This window comes from Mus musculus, chromosome X (assembly GCF_000001635.26).
Source record: "Mus musculus strain C57BL/6J chromosome X, GRCm38.p6 C57BL/6J".
NCBI classification, from domain to species: Eukaryota; Metazoa; Chordata; class Mammalia; order Rodentia; family Muridae; genus Mus; species Mus musculus.
Genome location: NC_000086.7, coordinates 93,764,402 through 93,782,367, shown reverse-complemented (window position 1 = coordinate 93,782,367; position 17,966 = coordinate 93,764,402). Strand labels below are relative to the sequence as shown.

Sequence of the window (17,966 nt, the reverse complement as noted above, 5' to 3'; positions counted from 1 at the left end):
TGCTTAGCATGTGTGTGGCTCTAGGTTCTACCTCCAGCACCAAGAATAATCAGTACCTTTAATATAATTGTACTTTGCAAGTCAGCAGCATGGTTTTTCAGAAAGAACTTATTGTTTTAGAACTCAATGAGGGCAACAGTTGAACTACATGAAGATAAAAAAGAAGGCTACCCAGCTGTTAAAACTCTCGTTACTCTGGGTAAAGAAGACTTGTCCATTAAGGTAATCTTTTGTTTGCATTTTGACTTTATCAGTTGATTGAATAGTATGTATTTAATACTATGAGAGGGAAGGCAAGGGACCTGGCAGTTCTTGAGTGTGTTTGTTATTTGTAAGTAAAGCCATGTTTTAGTGCTTCCTCAGCAATGAACTGACCACATATATAGTGGTGGTCCCATAAGATGCTATTGTCTAGTGACATTGTAGTCATCTTGTTCTGTATAAGCACCTTCTATGGTATTTGCACAATGACACTACCTAATGGTACATTTCTCAGAGTGTGTCCCTCTCATTTATAGAAACATGACTATATTGTGCTGGATTTTTGGCTTAAGTTACTTCATTGTATGTTCATTAGCAGGACCTCGGTCCCAAGCCTGTCAAATTTTGCTGCACTACTCTGTCCCCTTTGTTTACACTGGCCCCAGAGGAACCACTTTTCAGTGGGAGTTCAAAGCCCTTGCTCATTTTAGAGCCTTCCTAGCGTGTACTTTATTTAATGAGCTCTTGTTACCTCCTTCTTAAGCACAAATTGATTCCCCTTTTATTTTTAACATGTTGTGCACTGCAGATAAGTGACCTAGGTGGTGGAGTCCCACTTCGAAAAATAGACCGTCTTTTTAACTACATGTACTCAACTGCTCCTCGTCCCAGCCTGGAGCCTACAAGAGCGGCGCCCTTGGTAAGCATGGCAAACTGCTGCAGAAGAAATGGTCTTTAATATAGGCGTAGGGAGCTGCCCATCTCCTCAGGTGGTTGTACTAGCCTTGCCTAAAACTGAGGATGTTTCCAGCGGGTTTGGGAGCAGAGGCACCTTTCTGCCTTAGCTATTTAGTCTGTGAGGTCTTTGGACTGAGAGTGCTTTTCTAATTTATCCAAGAAACACTCCAAGCTGAGTGTTTCCCTCCCAAATACAGTGGGAAAAAGCTTTTCTCTGTGGTAAGACTGCTGCTGGAGAGCCACTTACACTCTGCACTGCCCTCAGAGAGCTGGACATTACCCATGGCTGAGCAAAGGGCCCGTGGGAACGTATGGCTTCCGCTTAGTAGGAGAGATTTTAGTGCTGCCCTCCCTTGGAGGCCCAAGTCACCCACAGCTTTTGGGTCACCACTGTCCAATTTGTTCATATAATTAAAATATTTAATTATAAAGTCATTGGAATTTTCACATTGAATAATGTAAGCACAAAATATGTAGTGATGTATGTATTTTCAGAGGTCTCTCTGTAGCACTCTAGAAATAACCTTGAGCCTTAATTCAGGCAGTGAGCATAGCCTCTGGTTACCATGGCAGCATTTCTTCCTGGGAGGGCCACACTTTCTTCCCCTGCTGAGTGTTTCTAATTGACAAACAACAATTGAACCCTTTGTTATTAAACACAGCAATGTATCTATCAGTCTGCAAAATGGCTCAGGGTATAAATTAAGTTTCATTTTAAAGTCCTACCTGACTGATAAGCACATAAGATTATATTTTATTTGTATGAATAAAATCAAACACTTTACATTGTTATTTGAGGCAGAGTTTGTTAACTCAGCATGTGGAAGACTGAGGAAGTCATTTATACAGGATTCAAGAAAATTCATAAAAGATCAATTTGAAATAGTATTACCCTGACCGGGGTCTGGTACAAATTTTGCATCTTCCTCAGTTGTTTAAAAAGAATATGGATTGTCTATTGCACGTCTTTTTAAAAGAGCATCCTGAGGGTAGCTCTTTATGCCATGGTTTTCTTTGTGAAACAGAGGACTCCAGGAGACTGGTATTTATCCACCTTCCCATGAGGGAGAAAGGGTCAAAGCAAATGAATGGTAGAGCAGTCTGTGAGCTTTCTGGTATACTATTATAGCTGCTTTGGAAGAAATGCTTCCATCCACATCGCTCCCACTTAATATACTATCCTCAACTTTTAAGTAGGTACACAGCTGTGCAGTTCTAGAAACAGTTTCCTTTGCAAATCGCTTAGGGTTTTATGAATCTGGGCCTTCCTTCATATATTTTTAGTTGAACAAATTTTAAACTTTTATGTGTGTAAGTATTTTGCATGTATGTATGTATGTATGTATGTATGTATGTTTGTGCACCATTGTATGCCTAGTACCAGCAGAGATCAGAAGGGGACATTGGATCCTCTAGAACAGGAGTTACACATGGTTGTAACCACATGGGTGCTGGGAACGGAGCCTGGGTCTTCTGCAAGAGCAACAAGTGCCCTTAACTGCTAAGCCACCTTTCTAGCTGATATGACAGATTTAAACAATTGTAACTATTTGTATGAGAGAAGGAATGAGTTAGTCTGTGTGCATGCATTTTTATGAAGTTGAATTCTGTCCCTTTACCTGTTTGTTGGTCCAAGGACTGAATTCAGATTGTCAGGGTTGCCAGCAAGTACTTTGATCCACTCCACCGTCTCACCAGCACAAGATCTAGTCTGTGGTGGTGGTTTCGAGACATCGTCTGATGTCATCCAGGTGGGCTGATAGCTGGCCGAAGCTACAGTGACCCTGAACTCTTGATCTTCCTGCTTGAAGAACAGAGCTGTGTGCCTCCTCAGTTTAGGAGATGTTGGGGAATCGAATTGATGACCTTTAGTGTGGTCAGCTGGCACTCTACCCACCAAGCTACACCCCCAGCACTTGAAATGATCTTACTATACTCATGTAGTTATATGTTCCCAGTTTACCTAGATAAGTTTATAGGTGGTACCTTTTTACATTAGAAATGTTACTAGCCTATGTCCTATTTATGATACTGGACACATGATGTCTGTGTGCACTGTAAGGTGAGGAGCCATCCATCCACCCAGCCTATACATCTGTGCAGTAGAGACAAATGATACTTTTCCATGATGAGGTACAGCCTGAAAGTCACTGTTTTACACAGTAGGAAACGACTTATCGCATGGCACAACCTCATCTCCATAGATCTGAATTTCATTTTTTGGGAGTATCTATTATGCCTGTCAGCTCATGCTTTAGAAGGTCAGAAGACAACTCTGTGGGGTCGATCATCACTTCTGCCTTTATGTGGACCCCAGATATTGACCTCAGATTTGTCAGCAAATTGAACCATCCTACTAAGTTTGACTGTATGGTAGATACTGCATAGATATGGCATTTCTATTATATCATCATCTTTATTCTTGTCTGTGACCTTTTGTTTAAAAATGTATATTGGCTGACAGTTTGAAAATTCAATTTTTTCTAAAAATACCCATTCACTGTATCACCATACTGTAGCTTTTCTAGATCCTTAGGAAGGACCTAAGAAGTATTTTCAGTGCTTTAATCTTATTGGTAAATCTCAACTCTTGCCTGGCGCACGCCTTTAATCCCAGCACTCGGGAGGCAGAGGCAGGCAAATCTCTGTGAGTTTGAGGCCAGCCAAGACTACACAGAGAGACCCTGTCCCACAAAAAAATTTCAATTCTTTTGCTATTAATTCTTACTTTAGTCACGAGGGAAATCTGATAATGAAACTTGAAAGTGAATGTGGTTTTGTGTTGTCATCAGATCAAATTCCTCTTGATGGATGTTTGCTTTTTAGTATACTATTTTTAGTCTTTGAAAACTTGATACAACATACTTACTCTGTATTTCGATCATTTTCTTTTTTTAAAAAAGATATATTTATTTATTATATGTAAGTACACTGTAGCTGTCTTCAGACACTCCAGAAGAAGGAGTCAGATCTCGTTACAGATGTTTGTGAGCCACCGTGTGGTTGCTGGGACTTGAACTCTGGACCTTTGGAAGAGCAGTCGGGTGCTCTTACCCACTGAGCCATCTCACCAGCCCCTATTTTGATAATTTTCACTCGCCATTGCTCCTCACAGATCTCCTTCCTATTCCCTCTCCCTCTACTTCCCATCTTGTATCCTAGAAAGGAAGGAAGGAAGGAAGGAAGGAAGGAAGGAAGGAAGGAAGGAAGGAAGGAAGGAAGGATGGATGGATGGAAGGAAGACACTGTCTTGCAGCAGACACCCTGATCTCTCAGCAGTCCATCTACCCACCTTTCCAAGATGCTCCCTGATCCTTAAGTATAGGAATTGAGTTACAGGTTTGTCAACTGAGGCCAGGCACCCAATGGCCAGTTGCTCTCTGCATTATGGCCAGTGTAAGCTTCCATAATGGTCTCTTTGTAAGGGACGAGAGCTACTTATCGACAGATGTAATACGTACACTTGAAAAGTAACACTTGGAGCTCAGGGTATTGTTCAGTTGGTGGAATCCTTGCCTGGTATGCATTAAGCTCTTGACTCTAAACCCCACTACTGCGTAAACCAGGCATGGTGGTTCTATGCTTATAATCCCAGTACTTAGGAGGTAAAGGCAAGAAGATCAGGAGCTCAAGGTCAATCTTAGATCATAACGAGTTAGTTCAAGGTCAGCCTAGTTACATGAAACCCTGTCTCAAAAAAAGATACCCTGATTTTATGCTCATACATAGCTAAAATTTTACTTTAAAATGCTAAAAAATAAAAATAAAAAATGACATTTTTAACCCAAACTTGACAAGTGTTTTTTGCTTTTTGTTGTTGTTGTTATTGGCTTTTTTTTTTTAACTAGGGAATTTCGGTTATAGATTATAGATGCAGCATTAAAGAGATTGAGTTACTAATTCATTTGATTTAAATCCAAATCAGGGATTCATTTTAATCTTCTGTAAGTGGTCCCCTATGAAGCTTTGTACTGGTCTCATTTTATTCATTTTCTTTTCTTAATAGGCTGGATTTGGTTATGGCTTGCCAATTTCTCGTCTGTATGCCAGATATTTTCAGGGAGATCTAAAACTGTATTCCATGGAAGGAGTGGGTACCGATGCAGTCATTTATTTGAAGGTACTGTGTTTTGTTTCTGTTAGTATAAAGGCCTCTTGACTTTATAAATCTGGAAGTGCCCATAACTAGTCAAGAAGAATACTGTATCAATCTCTTACCTAGACATCAGAATTATGAAGCCATGGTATGTCTCACCCTGATTTTATGACCAGACATAACAAATCATGTAGCATGGAAATATGAACTTAAATTTTTACAACCATAGATGTAGTTTTTCAAAATTATATGTCCATTGAAAAACCTAGTTGCTGGAGAGATGGCTCGGAGGTTAAGAGCATTGGCTGCTCTTCCACAGGTCCTGAGTTCAATTCCCAGCAACTACATGGTGGCTCACAACCATCTGTAATGGGATCCAATACCCTCTCCTGGTATGAAGGCATACATGTAAGCAGAACAATGGATACATAGTAAATAGTTTAAAAGTAGGCAGATACCAATAATCTGAAGCCTTCTCGTCTTTTGCTTTAATTTCTCAAGTGGTAAGAAGTCAGCAATAATAATATGCTTATATAAAATTATCTATAGATCTTGAAATAAGTGAGGTAAACCAGACTCAGACAAATACCAAATGCTTGCTCTCATGAAGATCTTAGCTTTTTTAAAATTGTACTTTACATCCCACTCAAAAGTTTTGTGGGTGAGTGGTATCTCAATCCCTCACTGAGGTTCCTGCCTGGCTACAGGAGGTGGCCTCTTTAGGTTCCATACCCCACTGCTAGGAATCTCAGGTAAGGTTACCCTCATTGATTTGGGGGAGCTTCCCTTATCCAAAATCTCTGGCACTTACTCTGTATGTCCCCTAACCCCCAACCATCAGTTGCAGATTTCCATTCATTCTCATGGCCATCAGGCCATCTCTCCTGTCCCTCCCCACACCTGATCCTGATCCCTCCCCAGCCTCTCTCCCATGCAGTTCCCTTCCTCCATCTGCCTCTTATGACTATTTCATTCCTCCTCCTAAGTGAATTCAAGCTTCCTCACATAGGCCTTCCTTCTTTTTTAAAGTTCTTTGGGTCTGTGGAGTGTGACTATGGGTATCCTGTATTTTATGGCTAATATCCACATATAAGTGAGTATATACCATGCTGGTGCTTTTGGGTCTGGGTTACCTCACTCAGGTTCCTCTCAAGTTCCATCCATTTGCCTGAAAAATTCATGATGCCTTTGTTTTTAGTAGCTGAATAGTATCCCATTTTGTAGGTGTACCTCATTTTCTGTATCCATTCTTCAGTTGAGGGACATCTGGGTTGTTTCCAGTTTCTGGCTATTATGAATAAAACTACTATGAACATAGTTGAACAAGTGTCCCTGTGGTATAGTGGGGCATCTTTTGGGTATATGCCCAGGAGTGGTATAGCTGGGTCTTGAGGTAGAACTATTCCTAATCTTCTGAGAAACCACCAAATTGATTTCCAAAGTGGTTGTACAAGTTTGTACTTCCACCAGCAATAAAGCAATGTTCCCCTTGCTCTGCATCCTCGTCCTCACCAGCACGTGCTATCTCTTGAGCTTTTTATCTTAGCCATTCTGACTGCTGTAAAATGAAATCTCAAGGTTGTTTTGATTTGCATTTTCCTGATAACTAAGGACTCTGGGCATTTCTTTAAGTGCTTCTCAGTCATTTCAGATTCCTCTGTTGAGAATTCTTTCTTTATTGGAGTCTAACTTCTTACGTTCATTATATACTTTGGATATTAGCCCTCTGTCAGATGTAGGGTTGGTGAAGATCCTTCACCAATCTGTAGACTGCTGTTTTGTCCTATTGACAGTGTCCTTTACCTTACAGAAACTTTATACAGTTTCATAGGGTTCTATTTATCAATTGTTGATCTTAGAGCCTGAGCCGTTGGTATTCTGTTTTTGAAATTTTCTCCCAAACCACTGAGTTCAAGGCTATTCCTCACTTTCTCTATGAGATTTAGTGTATCCATTTTATGTTGAAGTCCTTGATCCACTTGGACTTGAGTTTTGTTCAGGGTGATGACTGTGGATCAAGTTGCATTCTTCTATGTGTAGACATGCTGTTAGACCAGCACCATTTGTTGAAGATGTTTTCTTTTTTCCATTGTATGGTTTTGGCTTCTTTATCAAAAATCATGTGTCCAAGTATGTAGACTTATTTCTGGGTCTTCGATTCCATTGGTCAAAGTGTCTGTTTCTGTACCAATACCATGCAGTTTTTATCATTATTGCTTTGTAGTACAGCTTGAAATCAGGGATGGTGATTCCTCCCAAAGTTCTTTTATTATTCAGGAATGTTTTGGCTATCCTGGGTTTTTTTGTTTTTTCCATATCAAGTTGAGAATTGCTCTTTCAAGACCTATAAGATGTAGTGTTGGAATTTTGATAGGGATTGCATTGAATCTGTAGATTGCTTTTGGTAAGATTGCTATTTTTGCTACATTAATTCTACCTATCCATGAGCATGGGAGATCTTTCCATCTTCTGGTATCTTCTTCAATTTCTTTCTTACTTGTTCTTGTCATACAGATCTTTCACTTGTTTGGTTAGAGTTATGAAGTGGGAACAAAACACCCATGGAAGGAGTTACAGAAACAAAGTTTGGAGCTGAGATGAAAGGATGGACCATGTAGAGACTGCCATATCCAGGGATCCACCCCATAATCAGCATCCAAACGCTGACACCATTGCATATACTAGCAAGATTTTATCGAAAGGACCCAGATGTAGCTGTCTCTTGTGAGACTATGCCGGGGCCTAGCAAACACAGAAGTGGATGCTCACAGTCAGCTAATGGATGGATCACAGGGCTCCCAATGGAGGAGCTAGAGAAAGTACCCAAGGAGCTAAAGGGATCTTCAACCCTATAGGTGGAACAACATTATGAACTAACCAGTACCCCTGAGCTCTTGACTCTAGCTGCATATGTATCAAAAGATGGCCTAGTCGGCCATCACTGGAAAGAGAGGCCCATTGGACACGCAGACTTTGTGTGCCCCGGTACAGGGGAACGCCAGGGCCAAAGGGGGGGAGTGGGTGGGTAGGGGAGTGGGGGTGGGTGGGTAAGGGGGACTTTTGGTATAGCATTGGAAATGTAAATGAGCTAAATACCTAATAAAAAATGGAAAAAAAAAAAAAGTCCCCAAATACAGAAGTATTTAGGAATATTCAAAGTATTTAGGAATATTCAAAATAAACTTTTCTTTCCTGGAAAAAAAAAAAAAAACAAGCTTGTGTATCTGTGTTCGTAAGGGAAATTTGATCTAAAGTTCTCTTTCAGTCTTAATCTTTGTGTGGTTTAGGTATTAGGGTGACTGTGGCCTCATAGAATGAGCTTGGCAGTGTTCCTTCTGTTTCTATTTTGTAGAATAGTTTGAGGAATATTGGCTCTTCTTTGAAAGTCTGGTAGAATTGGACACTAAAACCATCTAGCCCTGGGTTTTTTTTGTTTTTTTGGTTTTTTGGTTTTTTTGTTTTTTGTTTTTTTTTTTGGTGGGAGACTTTTAATGCTTTCATTTCTTTAGGGGGCCTATGGCTGTTTAAAATGCTTACCTGATTTTGACTTAACTTAGTTAAATGGTACCTGTCTAGAAAATTGTCCATTTTCAAATTTTGTGGAGTAGAGGCTTTTGAAGTAAGACCTAGTGGGGTTCTTTGAGTTTCCTCAAAGTCTGTTGTTATGTCTCCCTTTTCATTTCTGATTTTGTTTATTTGGATACTATCTCTCTGCCTTTTGTTTAGTTTGGCTAAGGGTTTATCTATCTTGTTGATTGTCTCTAAGAACCAGCTCTTGGTTTCATTGATTCTTTGTATTGTTTTCTTTGTTTCTAACCAATTGATTTTAGCACTGATTTTGATTATTTCCTGTCTTCTACTCCTCTTTGGTGTGCTTGCCTCTTTTTTTTTTTTTCTAGAGCTTTCAGGTATGCTTTTAAATTTCTGGCATGAGAACTTTCTAATTTGTATATGGAGGCACTTAATGCTTTGAACTTTCCTCTTAGCACTGCTTTCATTGTGTCCCATAAATTGGGGTATGTTGTACCTTCATTTTCATTAAATTCTAGAAAGTCTAATTTCTTTATTGAGTAGAAAGTTGTTCCATTTTCATGAGTGTGTAGGTTTTCTGGTGTTTCTAGAGGTTTTGAAGTCTAGCTTTAGCTTTAATTTATGGTGGTCTGATAAGATACAAGGCATTATTTCAATTTTCTTGGATCTGTTGAGACTTGCTTTGTGACTGACTGTATGGTCAGTTTTGGAGAAGGATGCAGGAGATGCTGAGAAGAAGGTGTATTCTTTTTGGGGGGGATGAAATATTCTATAGATGTCTGTTAGGTCCCTTTGATTCATAATGTCTGTTAGTTTCATTATTTCTCGGTTTAGTTTTTGTCCAGATGACCTGTCAGTTGGTGAGAGTAGGGTGTTGAAGTCCGCCACTATTAATGTGTGGGGCTCAATGTGTGATTTAAGCTCTAGCAACATTTCTTTTATAAATGTGGGTGCCCTTGTGTTTGGGACAGGATTAAGTTGTCATCTTGGTGAATTTTTCCTTTGTGAAATGTCCTTCCCTGTCTCTTTTGATTAATTTTGGTTGAAAATATTTTGTTAGATATTAGAATGGCTACTCCAGCTTGTTTGCTTGGAAAACTTTTTCCCATCCCTTTACTCAGAGGTAATGTCTATCATTATATTTCTTGTATGCAGCAGAAAGATGGATACTGTTTTTTCATCCATTCTGATAGCCTGTGCTTTTTTATTGGGGAATTGACTCCATTGATGTTGAGAGATATTAATGACCACAGGTTGTTATTTCCTGTTATTTTGATGTTGGTGTGGTGTTTGTAGTGTGTGTGTGTGTGTGTGTGTGTGTGTGTGTGTGTGTGTGTGTGTGACATGTATGCTTCCCTTGTTTTTGCTGGTATGTAATTACTTATTTCCTGTGTTTTCTTGCATATAGTTAACCTCCTTGTGTTGGAGTTTTCCTTCTTGTATTTTCTGTGAGGCTGGATTTGTGGATAAATATTGTTTGAATTTGGATTTGTCTTGAAATATTTTTTTCTCCATAATCTATGGTGATTAAGTATTTTGCTGGGTACAGTAGTCTTAGGTTGGGACCTGTGTTTGTGTGTGTGTGTGTGTTTTAAAGAGGTTTCAAGATAACTGACCAGGCCTTTCTAGCTTTTAGAGTCTCTGTTGGAAAAATCAGGTATAATTCTGATAGTTCTACCTTCGTATGTTACCTGGCCTTTTCCCCTTGCAGCTTTTAATATTCTTTCTTTGTTCTATAGAAAATATAATAATCTGTTTTGATTATTATGTGCAGGGAGGATTTTCTTTTCTGGTCCAGTCTAATTGGTGTTCTGTAAGCTTCTTGTATGTTTAGATATATCTCTTTCTTTAGGTTGGAAACATTTTCTTCTATGATTTTGTTGAGAATATTTTCTGGGCCTTGGAGCTGGGACTTTTAACCTTCTTCTATTTCTAATATTCTTAGGTTAGGTCTTTTTTTTTAATTGGGTATTTATTTCATTTACATTTTTAATGGTATCCCAAAAGTCCCCCACATGCCCCCACACACACTACAAAAGTCCCCTACCCACCCACTCCCCCTTTTTGGCCCTGGCGTTCCCCTGTACTGGGGCATATAAAGTTTGCATGTCCAATGGGCCTCTCTTTCCAGTGATGGCCGACTAGGCCATCTTTTGATACATATGCAGCTAGAGTTAAGAGCTCCGGGGTACTGGTTAGTTCATAATGTTGTTCCACCTATAGGGTTGCAGATCTCTTTAGCTCCTTGGATACTTTCTCTAGCTCCTCCATTGGGGGCTGTGTGACCCATCTAATAGCTGACTGTGATCATCCACTTCTGTGTTTGCTAGACCCCGGCATAGTCTCGAGGTTAGGTCTTTTCATGGTAGCCCAGATTTCCAGGGTGTTTTGTGTCAGGAATTTTTTATCTTTAACATTTTCTTTGACTTATGTATCAATTTTTTCTATTGTATCTTCTACATCTGAGATTCTCGCTTCCATCTTCTGTTGGCAGTGCTTGTGTCTGTAGTTCCTGTCCTCTTCCCTAGGTTTTCCATCTCCAGAATTCCCTCTGTTGTGCTTTTTTTTATTGCTTCTATTTCTACTTTCAGGTCTTACACAGTTTTATTTATTTCCTTTACCTGTTTAATTTTATTTTTCTTTATGTCTTTAAGGGACTTGTTTCCTCTTTAAAAACCTGTACCTTTTTATTGTATTTTCCTGTATTTCTTGAAGGGGTTTATTCATTTTCTTTTTAAAGGCCTCTATCATCTTTATAAGATTGGATTTAAGGCCATTTTCTTGAGTTTCCATTGCATTAGGATATCCAGGGCTTGCTGTAGTACAATAGCTGTGCTCCAGAGGTATCAAATTGCCCTGACTCTTGTTGATTATTTTCTTTCTAGGACCTTTAGCCATCTGGATGGTTTTGGTCCCTAGATGTTCTTGTAGTAGGTATTAGGAGGGGGGTGATCCTCAGCAGTCCTGGTATGGCAGGCCTCTGATGGATAGCCTTGGGCTGTGTAGTTCCAGATCAGCAGGTCTGCGTGGTTCAGGATTTGCAGGTATGGTGAAGGTATACAGAGAGGTGGTGGGAGAATGGAGGTCCACTCGATGTAATAGACTGTTCAGGGCAGCTTGGGTGTCTCCGAGGACTCAACAGAGATGGGTGGGGGAAGGGAAGCTAATCTGCAGACTCCAGGATCCTCAGGTCTGTTGAAGGTGGGGGGAGAATCAGACCTTGGCTTTTAATTTGTGTATATATGTACATATGTGGCAATGAGCATCCAGACAGGTCACAAAACTATAAAGAGTTCCACAAGATAAAAGAAAGGCTTTGGAGGATGGAGGAAGAGAAGAGAATAGCACATAAAAGCAGAAACTACTAGAGTTGAAAGGAGGGGATGCAGGGGACAGATGTTGGGATGGAAGAGAAGAGCTGGAGGGGAGAGGAATCAGCAAAAACACATTATAGATAAAAGTTCCTTAATGGAACATATTACATTGTACATTCATTTTTTAAAATCATACTAATAGCCATTTAAAATGTCTATCTAGTAACTAAGGTCTGTATAAACTCAGTTTTTCTCATTTGTTGGTAGTGTTAGACTTCTATTTCTGAATTCTAGAATCTTGGTATACTTACTATTTCAATAGTTAAGAGAGCATAGTGATATTTAAAAGCTTCAAAGGGGAAAATGCAATGTTTCACTTATGGCACTAAGCTATCCTTCTCTTCACGAGGTACTGGGGTTTTGTTTCTTACGGATCCTCCTAAAGTTGATTCTATATTTATAGGGGCTTGGGATGTAGCTCCGTCATACAGATTGTGCCTAACATGTACAAGGCTTTAGGTTCCATTCCCAGTATCACAAAGGCAAACCAGACAAGCAGAAATCTAATAGAGGAGCCGAGTGTGGCAGCACACACCCTTAAGGGTGCTCAACACGTGGAAGACAGAAGCAGGCTAGCCTGCTCTGTATAGAAAGTTCCAGGCCAGCCAGGGATACATAGTGAGACCCTGTCTCAAAAGCATAGCAACATAGAAAAATCTGTAATAGAGTTTATTCTACACTTATAAAATAGATTTAAAATCTAATTCGAAAGACATTTCAGCAGGTCAGTTTTGTTTCCTAAGTTTGGAATATACCCTGCAGAACTTTCCACATTGAGTCATGTGGAAGTGGCTCATTCTTTTTACCTGAGGCATAGTTGATTACTGGAAATGAAATCACAGCTTTACTAGTCATTTAGATGTATATCTCAGTGATGGGCTGTGTTTGCTTGCTGTGGTGCTGGAGATGAAGGCCAGAGCCTGCTGCATGGTACTACGCATGCTCTCTACTACCACTGAGCTACATCCCCAGCCCATAAATGATGTGATGTTTAATGGCACTTGATGGCAAATGTTTATAAGTCTAGTGTGAATAAGACTATTTCTTCTTGGGCTCTTTTTGGGCAACAATTGCCTCTTGAACAAAAATGATTGATCTTAACACACACTGTCAACACTATTGAGTATCTCAAAGCAGTAGTAAGTGAATTACAATATATTGTGTTCCTGTCATATTGTTTCAGTATTGATTCTGAGTGAGTGAGTGAGTAAATGATTTCACTCATTTACAAAGGGTTCAGGATATTTTTCCTGGTTAGTCTAAGTAAATCTATAAAATAAATGTTAATATTTCAAAAGTAAAGATATGGTTACTGGTTTTTAAAGGGGTAAAATCTGTGAGTTTCATGTGAGAAAAATAGTATCCTAGATCTTTGGTGTATGTATTTTTTTTGTAATAGGCCCTTTCAAGTGAATCCTTTGAGAGGCTGCCAGTTTTCAATAAGTCTGCATGGCGCCATTACAAGACCACTCCTGAAGCTGATGACTGGAGCAATCCCAGCAGTGAACCAAGGGATGCATCAAAATACAAGGCTAAACAGTAAGAAACCACTTCGATTTCCATTATAAAATATCTGATTTGTCTCCAGAAAGTACCAGGCAGACAATTGAACAGTATTTTACACCATGCATTCTCTGTGGCTTCATCATTGGGAAAGCAAAGTGATCCTTAGAAAAAAGAATGCTCGGAGAAGGACTTTTATGTTGAAAAGGAGAACAAGAATTGGGTAGCTAGAATAATCGTGTAAGTGGAATTCCCTCGGTCCTAGGAATCCTTGCACTTCAGAGGGATTGACAGTAAATAAGGGTTTATTCTATTGTGAATGTTTTAAAACAATTAAGTTTTCAGTTTATTGTCAGTCTTAGAAATATGGTGAGAATTTTTGTGGGTTAAAACTGGAAAATGAAACTAAATTTAATCAAAATGTAGTTAATTCACACAGCAAAATATTATTTAGTCTTTAAAAAGGAGATTCTGATGCATGCTTCAATGTAGATGGATCTTGAAGTCTTATTTGATGTGGAACAGGCCATACTTGGATAGCAAATGATTACATTGCACTTTTATAAGATACCTAAAGTGACCATTTCAGAGTCTGAACATAGACGGATGGATGCCATGGCTTCATGGGAGGCAGAGCAGGGAATTGTTAATGAATACAGACTTTCTGTTTGTGGTGATGAGAAAGGTCTTGGTATAGGTAATGGTGATGCTCGTGCAATGGTATGAATATGCCCAAGTCACCAAACTTTTCACTTAGAAGTAGCTGATGGTAGGCTCTCTATAATGTATCGTTTATCACAGTAAAATATTAAAAATGAAAAGTTGCTGCTTACAGAATAGCTTCCACTGTTTTATGTTAGTTCATTTCTGAAATACCATTTAGTTTATTCCTTCTTACCATATTTGGTAGAAATCAGAAGTTGTTAAAAAGGCTCTCAGTGGAGCTTTTTAATGCTATTTTGCTGGAACACTCCATCAGTACTGTTGCAGAATTACATGTTTAGAGTCATGATTTCTGCTTGAACCAGAAATTATTAGTGATGGTATGGATAGCCCATAATTTAGGTGATGTCTGGTCCCTGTTGCAGACGTTCTCAAGCTTCCTAATGCTCTGACCCTCACGCTTGGTGACCTCCGCCTGTAAAGTTATTTTTGTTTATACTTCATAACTATTTTGCTACTGTTATGAAACATAAATATCTGTGTTTTCTGATGGTCCTAGGTGACCCCTGTGAAAGGGTCATTCAATCCCCTGGGGGCCGTGATCCTCAGGTTGAAAACCTCTGCCTTAAAGGATAGGACACAAGTTTCTTGCATTGTGTTTTTAAGCATTGTAGATTTAAATGTATTTTATTATTTTACACATTATACTCACTGAGCACTTTTTTATTGAAGTATATAACATATAGTAGGAATGTCTATGAATCTTAAGTCTATAACTTGATATACGTTTACATCTCTACTTTTGATACCCTGGAAGACTCATTTCTAGCCAGATTGTTCTCTTTTCTCTACCATAGATGTTTTCTGACCTTCACTGGAGGTGTTTTTAAAAGACAAAACAAAAACCACATGTAAATATGTCCCCTTGTCATCTTTGCCCACTGTGAAATCCATTCATGATATTGATTATGGCAGTCACTGTACTTTTTGTTGCTTAAGATGGCACACTTTTAGATGGAGTTATTTTTGAACTTGATTTTCTGTGTTCCATTGACCACAGTGTGTTAATTTTTTGAAAGTTGTCCTACTTTATTGTCCAGCATTTATCCTAAGATCAGCCGGGCGTGGTGGCACACACCTTTGATCCCAGCACTTGGGAGGCAGAGGCAGGTGGATTTCTGAGTTCAAAGCCAGCCTGGTCTAGACAGTGAGTTCCAGGACAGCCAGGGCTACACAGAGAAACCCTGTCTCGAAAAACAAGCAAGACAAAATTATCCTAAGATGATCTTCCACCCTCTGTGCTCCTACCCCGGAATCAGCCATTTTAGAGTTCTTTTTAACGGGTATTAGAGACTAATCTTGGCGGATAGGGGTGCACATTTTGCCTCTTCTAAGCCCCTTTTCTGGATAGAGGTTCTGAATACAGACATACATGGGTGCATTGTATATACCCATATACCTAAGTTCATATTGATAGTGTCATTCTATTTTAACATTGATTATTTCTCTCTAATGTTTTTCTTATATAGTTTTTCTTTATATATAATGTTTTTTATATACTTCTTAACATACAAACCTTGATTCTTAAAATCTTTAAAATGACAGAACAGTAATATTTATGGGCAAATATACTTTATATACCTTTGCAATTTTATAACATTATAGTAAATGCTGGTGTTTTCTAATGAGTGGTGTAAAGAGTCAAACAGATAAAAGAGATAAAAGGGTTATCCACACTGCTGCTTTACCTTCCTGCAGAAGAAAGCCATGGTAGAGCTCCATGCAACTCATCTCAAAGCAGGAAATGTAAAGGGATTAAGTCATTCACCATCAGTCAGATGATAGGATCAGGACCATTATCCCCACTGTCCACAGTGGCTGCTTCTTTTTTCCCAAGGAAGAGTTGTGCTCTGAACACCTACACAAGGCTTGATTGTATCACTTTCTCTTGGACACACATGCATACAGGCACACATGCACACATACAGAGAGAGGGAGAGGGGAGTGTTGTCAGTGTTACCATTCTCAGCCAGTGACAAGCAGATTAGCTTGAAAGCCATATCAGATCAGTTTACTCCAGTCCCATTTTCAGTCTGTATGTAAGCCAAGTATCTTGTTGGACATCAGTGGGAGGCAGAGGCAGATAGATAGATCTCTCTGACTTTTAGGCTACCCTGGTCTACTTAGCCAATCCCAGGACAAGTAGAGTTACATAGTGAGACCCATAGTAAATAGCTTAATGTATTGGGTGCTAATTAAAAATCAGTCCTACTTTCCAGCATGTTTTCAAACAAATTTTACAAAAAAACAAAACAAAACAAAACAAAACAAAAACCTAAAGTAGTGAGCTTGGTAGTTTAAAATTGTTAAGCTCTATAACCAGAACAAGCGAATACATGCTCAGGAAAGGTACACGAATGGGACTGTCGGGGTTTCTATGGAGAGATGGAGTCTCTAGCAAGTTTTTAAAGCAGCAGGTTCTTTTTGAAATATGATTCTCATACCACATAGTTTGCTCTTTTGAAGCATACAGCTAAGTTGCTGGGGCTATTCAACATTTACAGCCCTCACCACTGTTTCAAATTGAGACTTTCTCGGGCAAAGAAGAAGGCCCATATGCATTAGTAGCCACTTTATATTTTTAATACATTTTTCTTTGGTCTTTTGAAACAGTTTTTCTCTACATAACCCTGGCTGTCCCAGAACTCACTGTTATTCCAGGCTGGCCTCTAACTCAACAAAGATCCAGCTGTCTCTGTCTTCTGAGTGCGGAATTAAAGGCATATGCCATCACACCTGGCTTCTAATAAAAATTTTACTTGAGAGAACAAAACTTTTGTAAAGTTTACATAAATAATAGAATGCTACTTTTTCTGGAGTAACTATAGAAAACAATTCTGAGTCAAGGCAAAGGTTTTGGACTTATTACTGTAAATGTTCTGAATAAGTTTTGGTTAAAATAAAGGAGACTATACTCATGAGCTCTCTGGATCCTTTTCTTTATAGGGACAAGATCAAGAGTAATAGAACTTTCTAGAAAGCTGAGTGCTGTCTCTGAAGTCTCTGAAGAAAGAATACCTTCTGCAAGTCAACCAGAGACGCGTATTTCTACCAACTCTTAACCATGACGGCACTATTGTTATCCCAATGCTTAGTTGCTTTCTTTATAATGGCTCACTATGTCCATGGAGCCCTTCCCATAGTCTTTCCCATTGTATCTTCCACTAAAGCTTGAGCAATTTTTCATTGTGTCTTGCTGTGGCATCATTAGCACCCGTCACAAAAGAGCACAGAACCTCCTAGCGCTCTTGTACCCTATATTCTGTATCTTGTTATGGAGTTTAGTGTCTGAAGTCTTCCAGCATTCTGAGCTCATTTCTGATACAAACCTCCAGCTAGGGCTTGGGCAGTCGGATGCATCAGTGGAGCTCATCTTGAAAATTCAGTACCAGGGTTCTTCCTGTCCCATATACATCACCCTTCACTCTCTGATTTGGACCTTTGTGCCCCCTTCAGCTGACTGGGTTCTCATTGTGAGGTGTGGTACTTGGATGTTAGAACCTGTCCATCTGTATCAATTTTATTTTAAAGTTCATTTGCTTACTTCTGTTCCATTGATTAAAGCACTCTAAACGTTGTCTTGGAATTTCTCACTTAACACCTTGGTTTGAAAGATTTTTAAGTGAAAAGTCACCTGCTAATCTATTCAGACTACAGAGTGGGAAGTGCAGGGGTTTGTTTCCATGAAAGCTCCACTATGTTTGTTTGCCATATGAAATTCCTCTTGTAGTCATCTTAGGAACTAGAAGTTCCTGTGTCATGTAACAGATTCACTGTAACAGAGATTGTCACGTTTTCAA

General features: G+C 39.2%; 1 protein-coding gene across 1 annotated transcript in view; it reads left to right on the top strand.

The window, feature by feature from the left end:
- Pdk3 (pyruvate dehydrogenase kinase, isoenzyme 3) overlaps positions 1 to 17,752 on the top strand; it is a 67,535-nt gene extending 49,783 nt beyond the window's left edge. The window contains exons 8-12 of the mRNA NM_145630.3: positions 121 to 222; positions 791 to 901; positions 4,946 to 5,059; positions 13,340 to 13,479; positions 17,113 to 17,752. Coding sequence (NP_663605.1) covers positions 121 to 222; positions 791 to 901; positions 4,946 to 5,059; positions 13,340 to 13,479; positions 17,113 to 17,143 — 498 coding nt within the window. The 3' untranslated portion in view covers positions 17,144 to 17,752. The remainder of the gene's footprint in view (positions 1 to 120; positions 223 to 790; positions 902 to 4,945; positions 5,060 to 13,339; positions 13,480 to 17,112) is intronic.
- Positions 17,753 to 17,966: the final 214 nt, after the last annotated feature.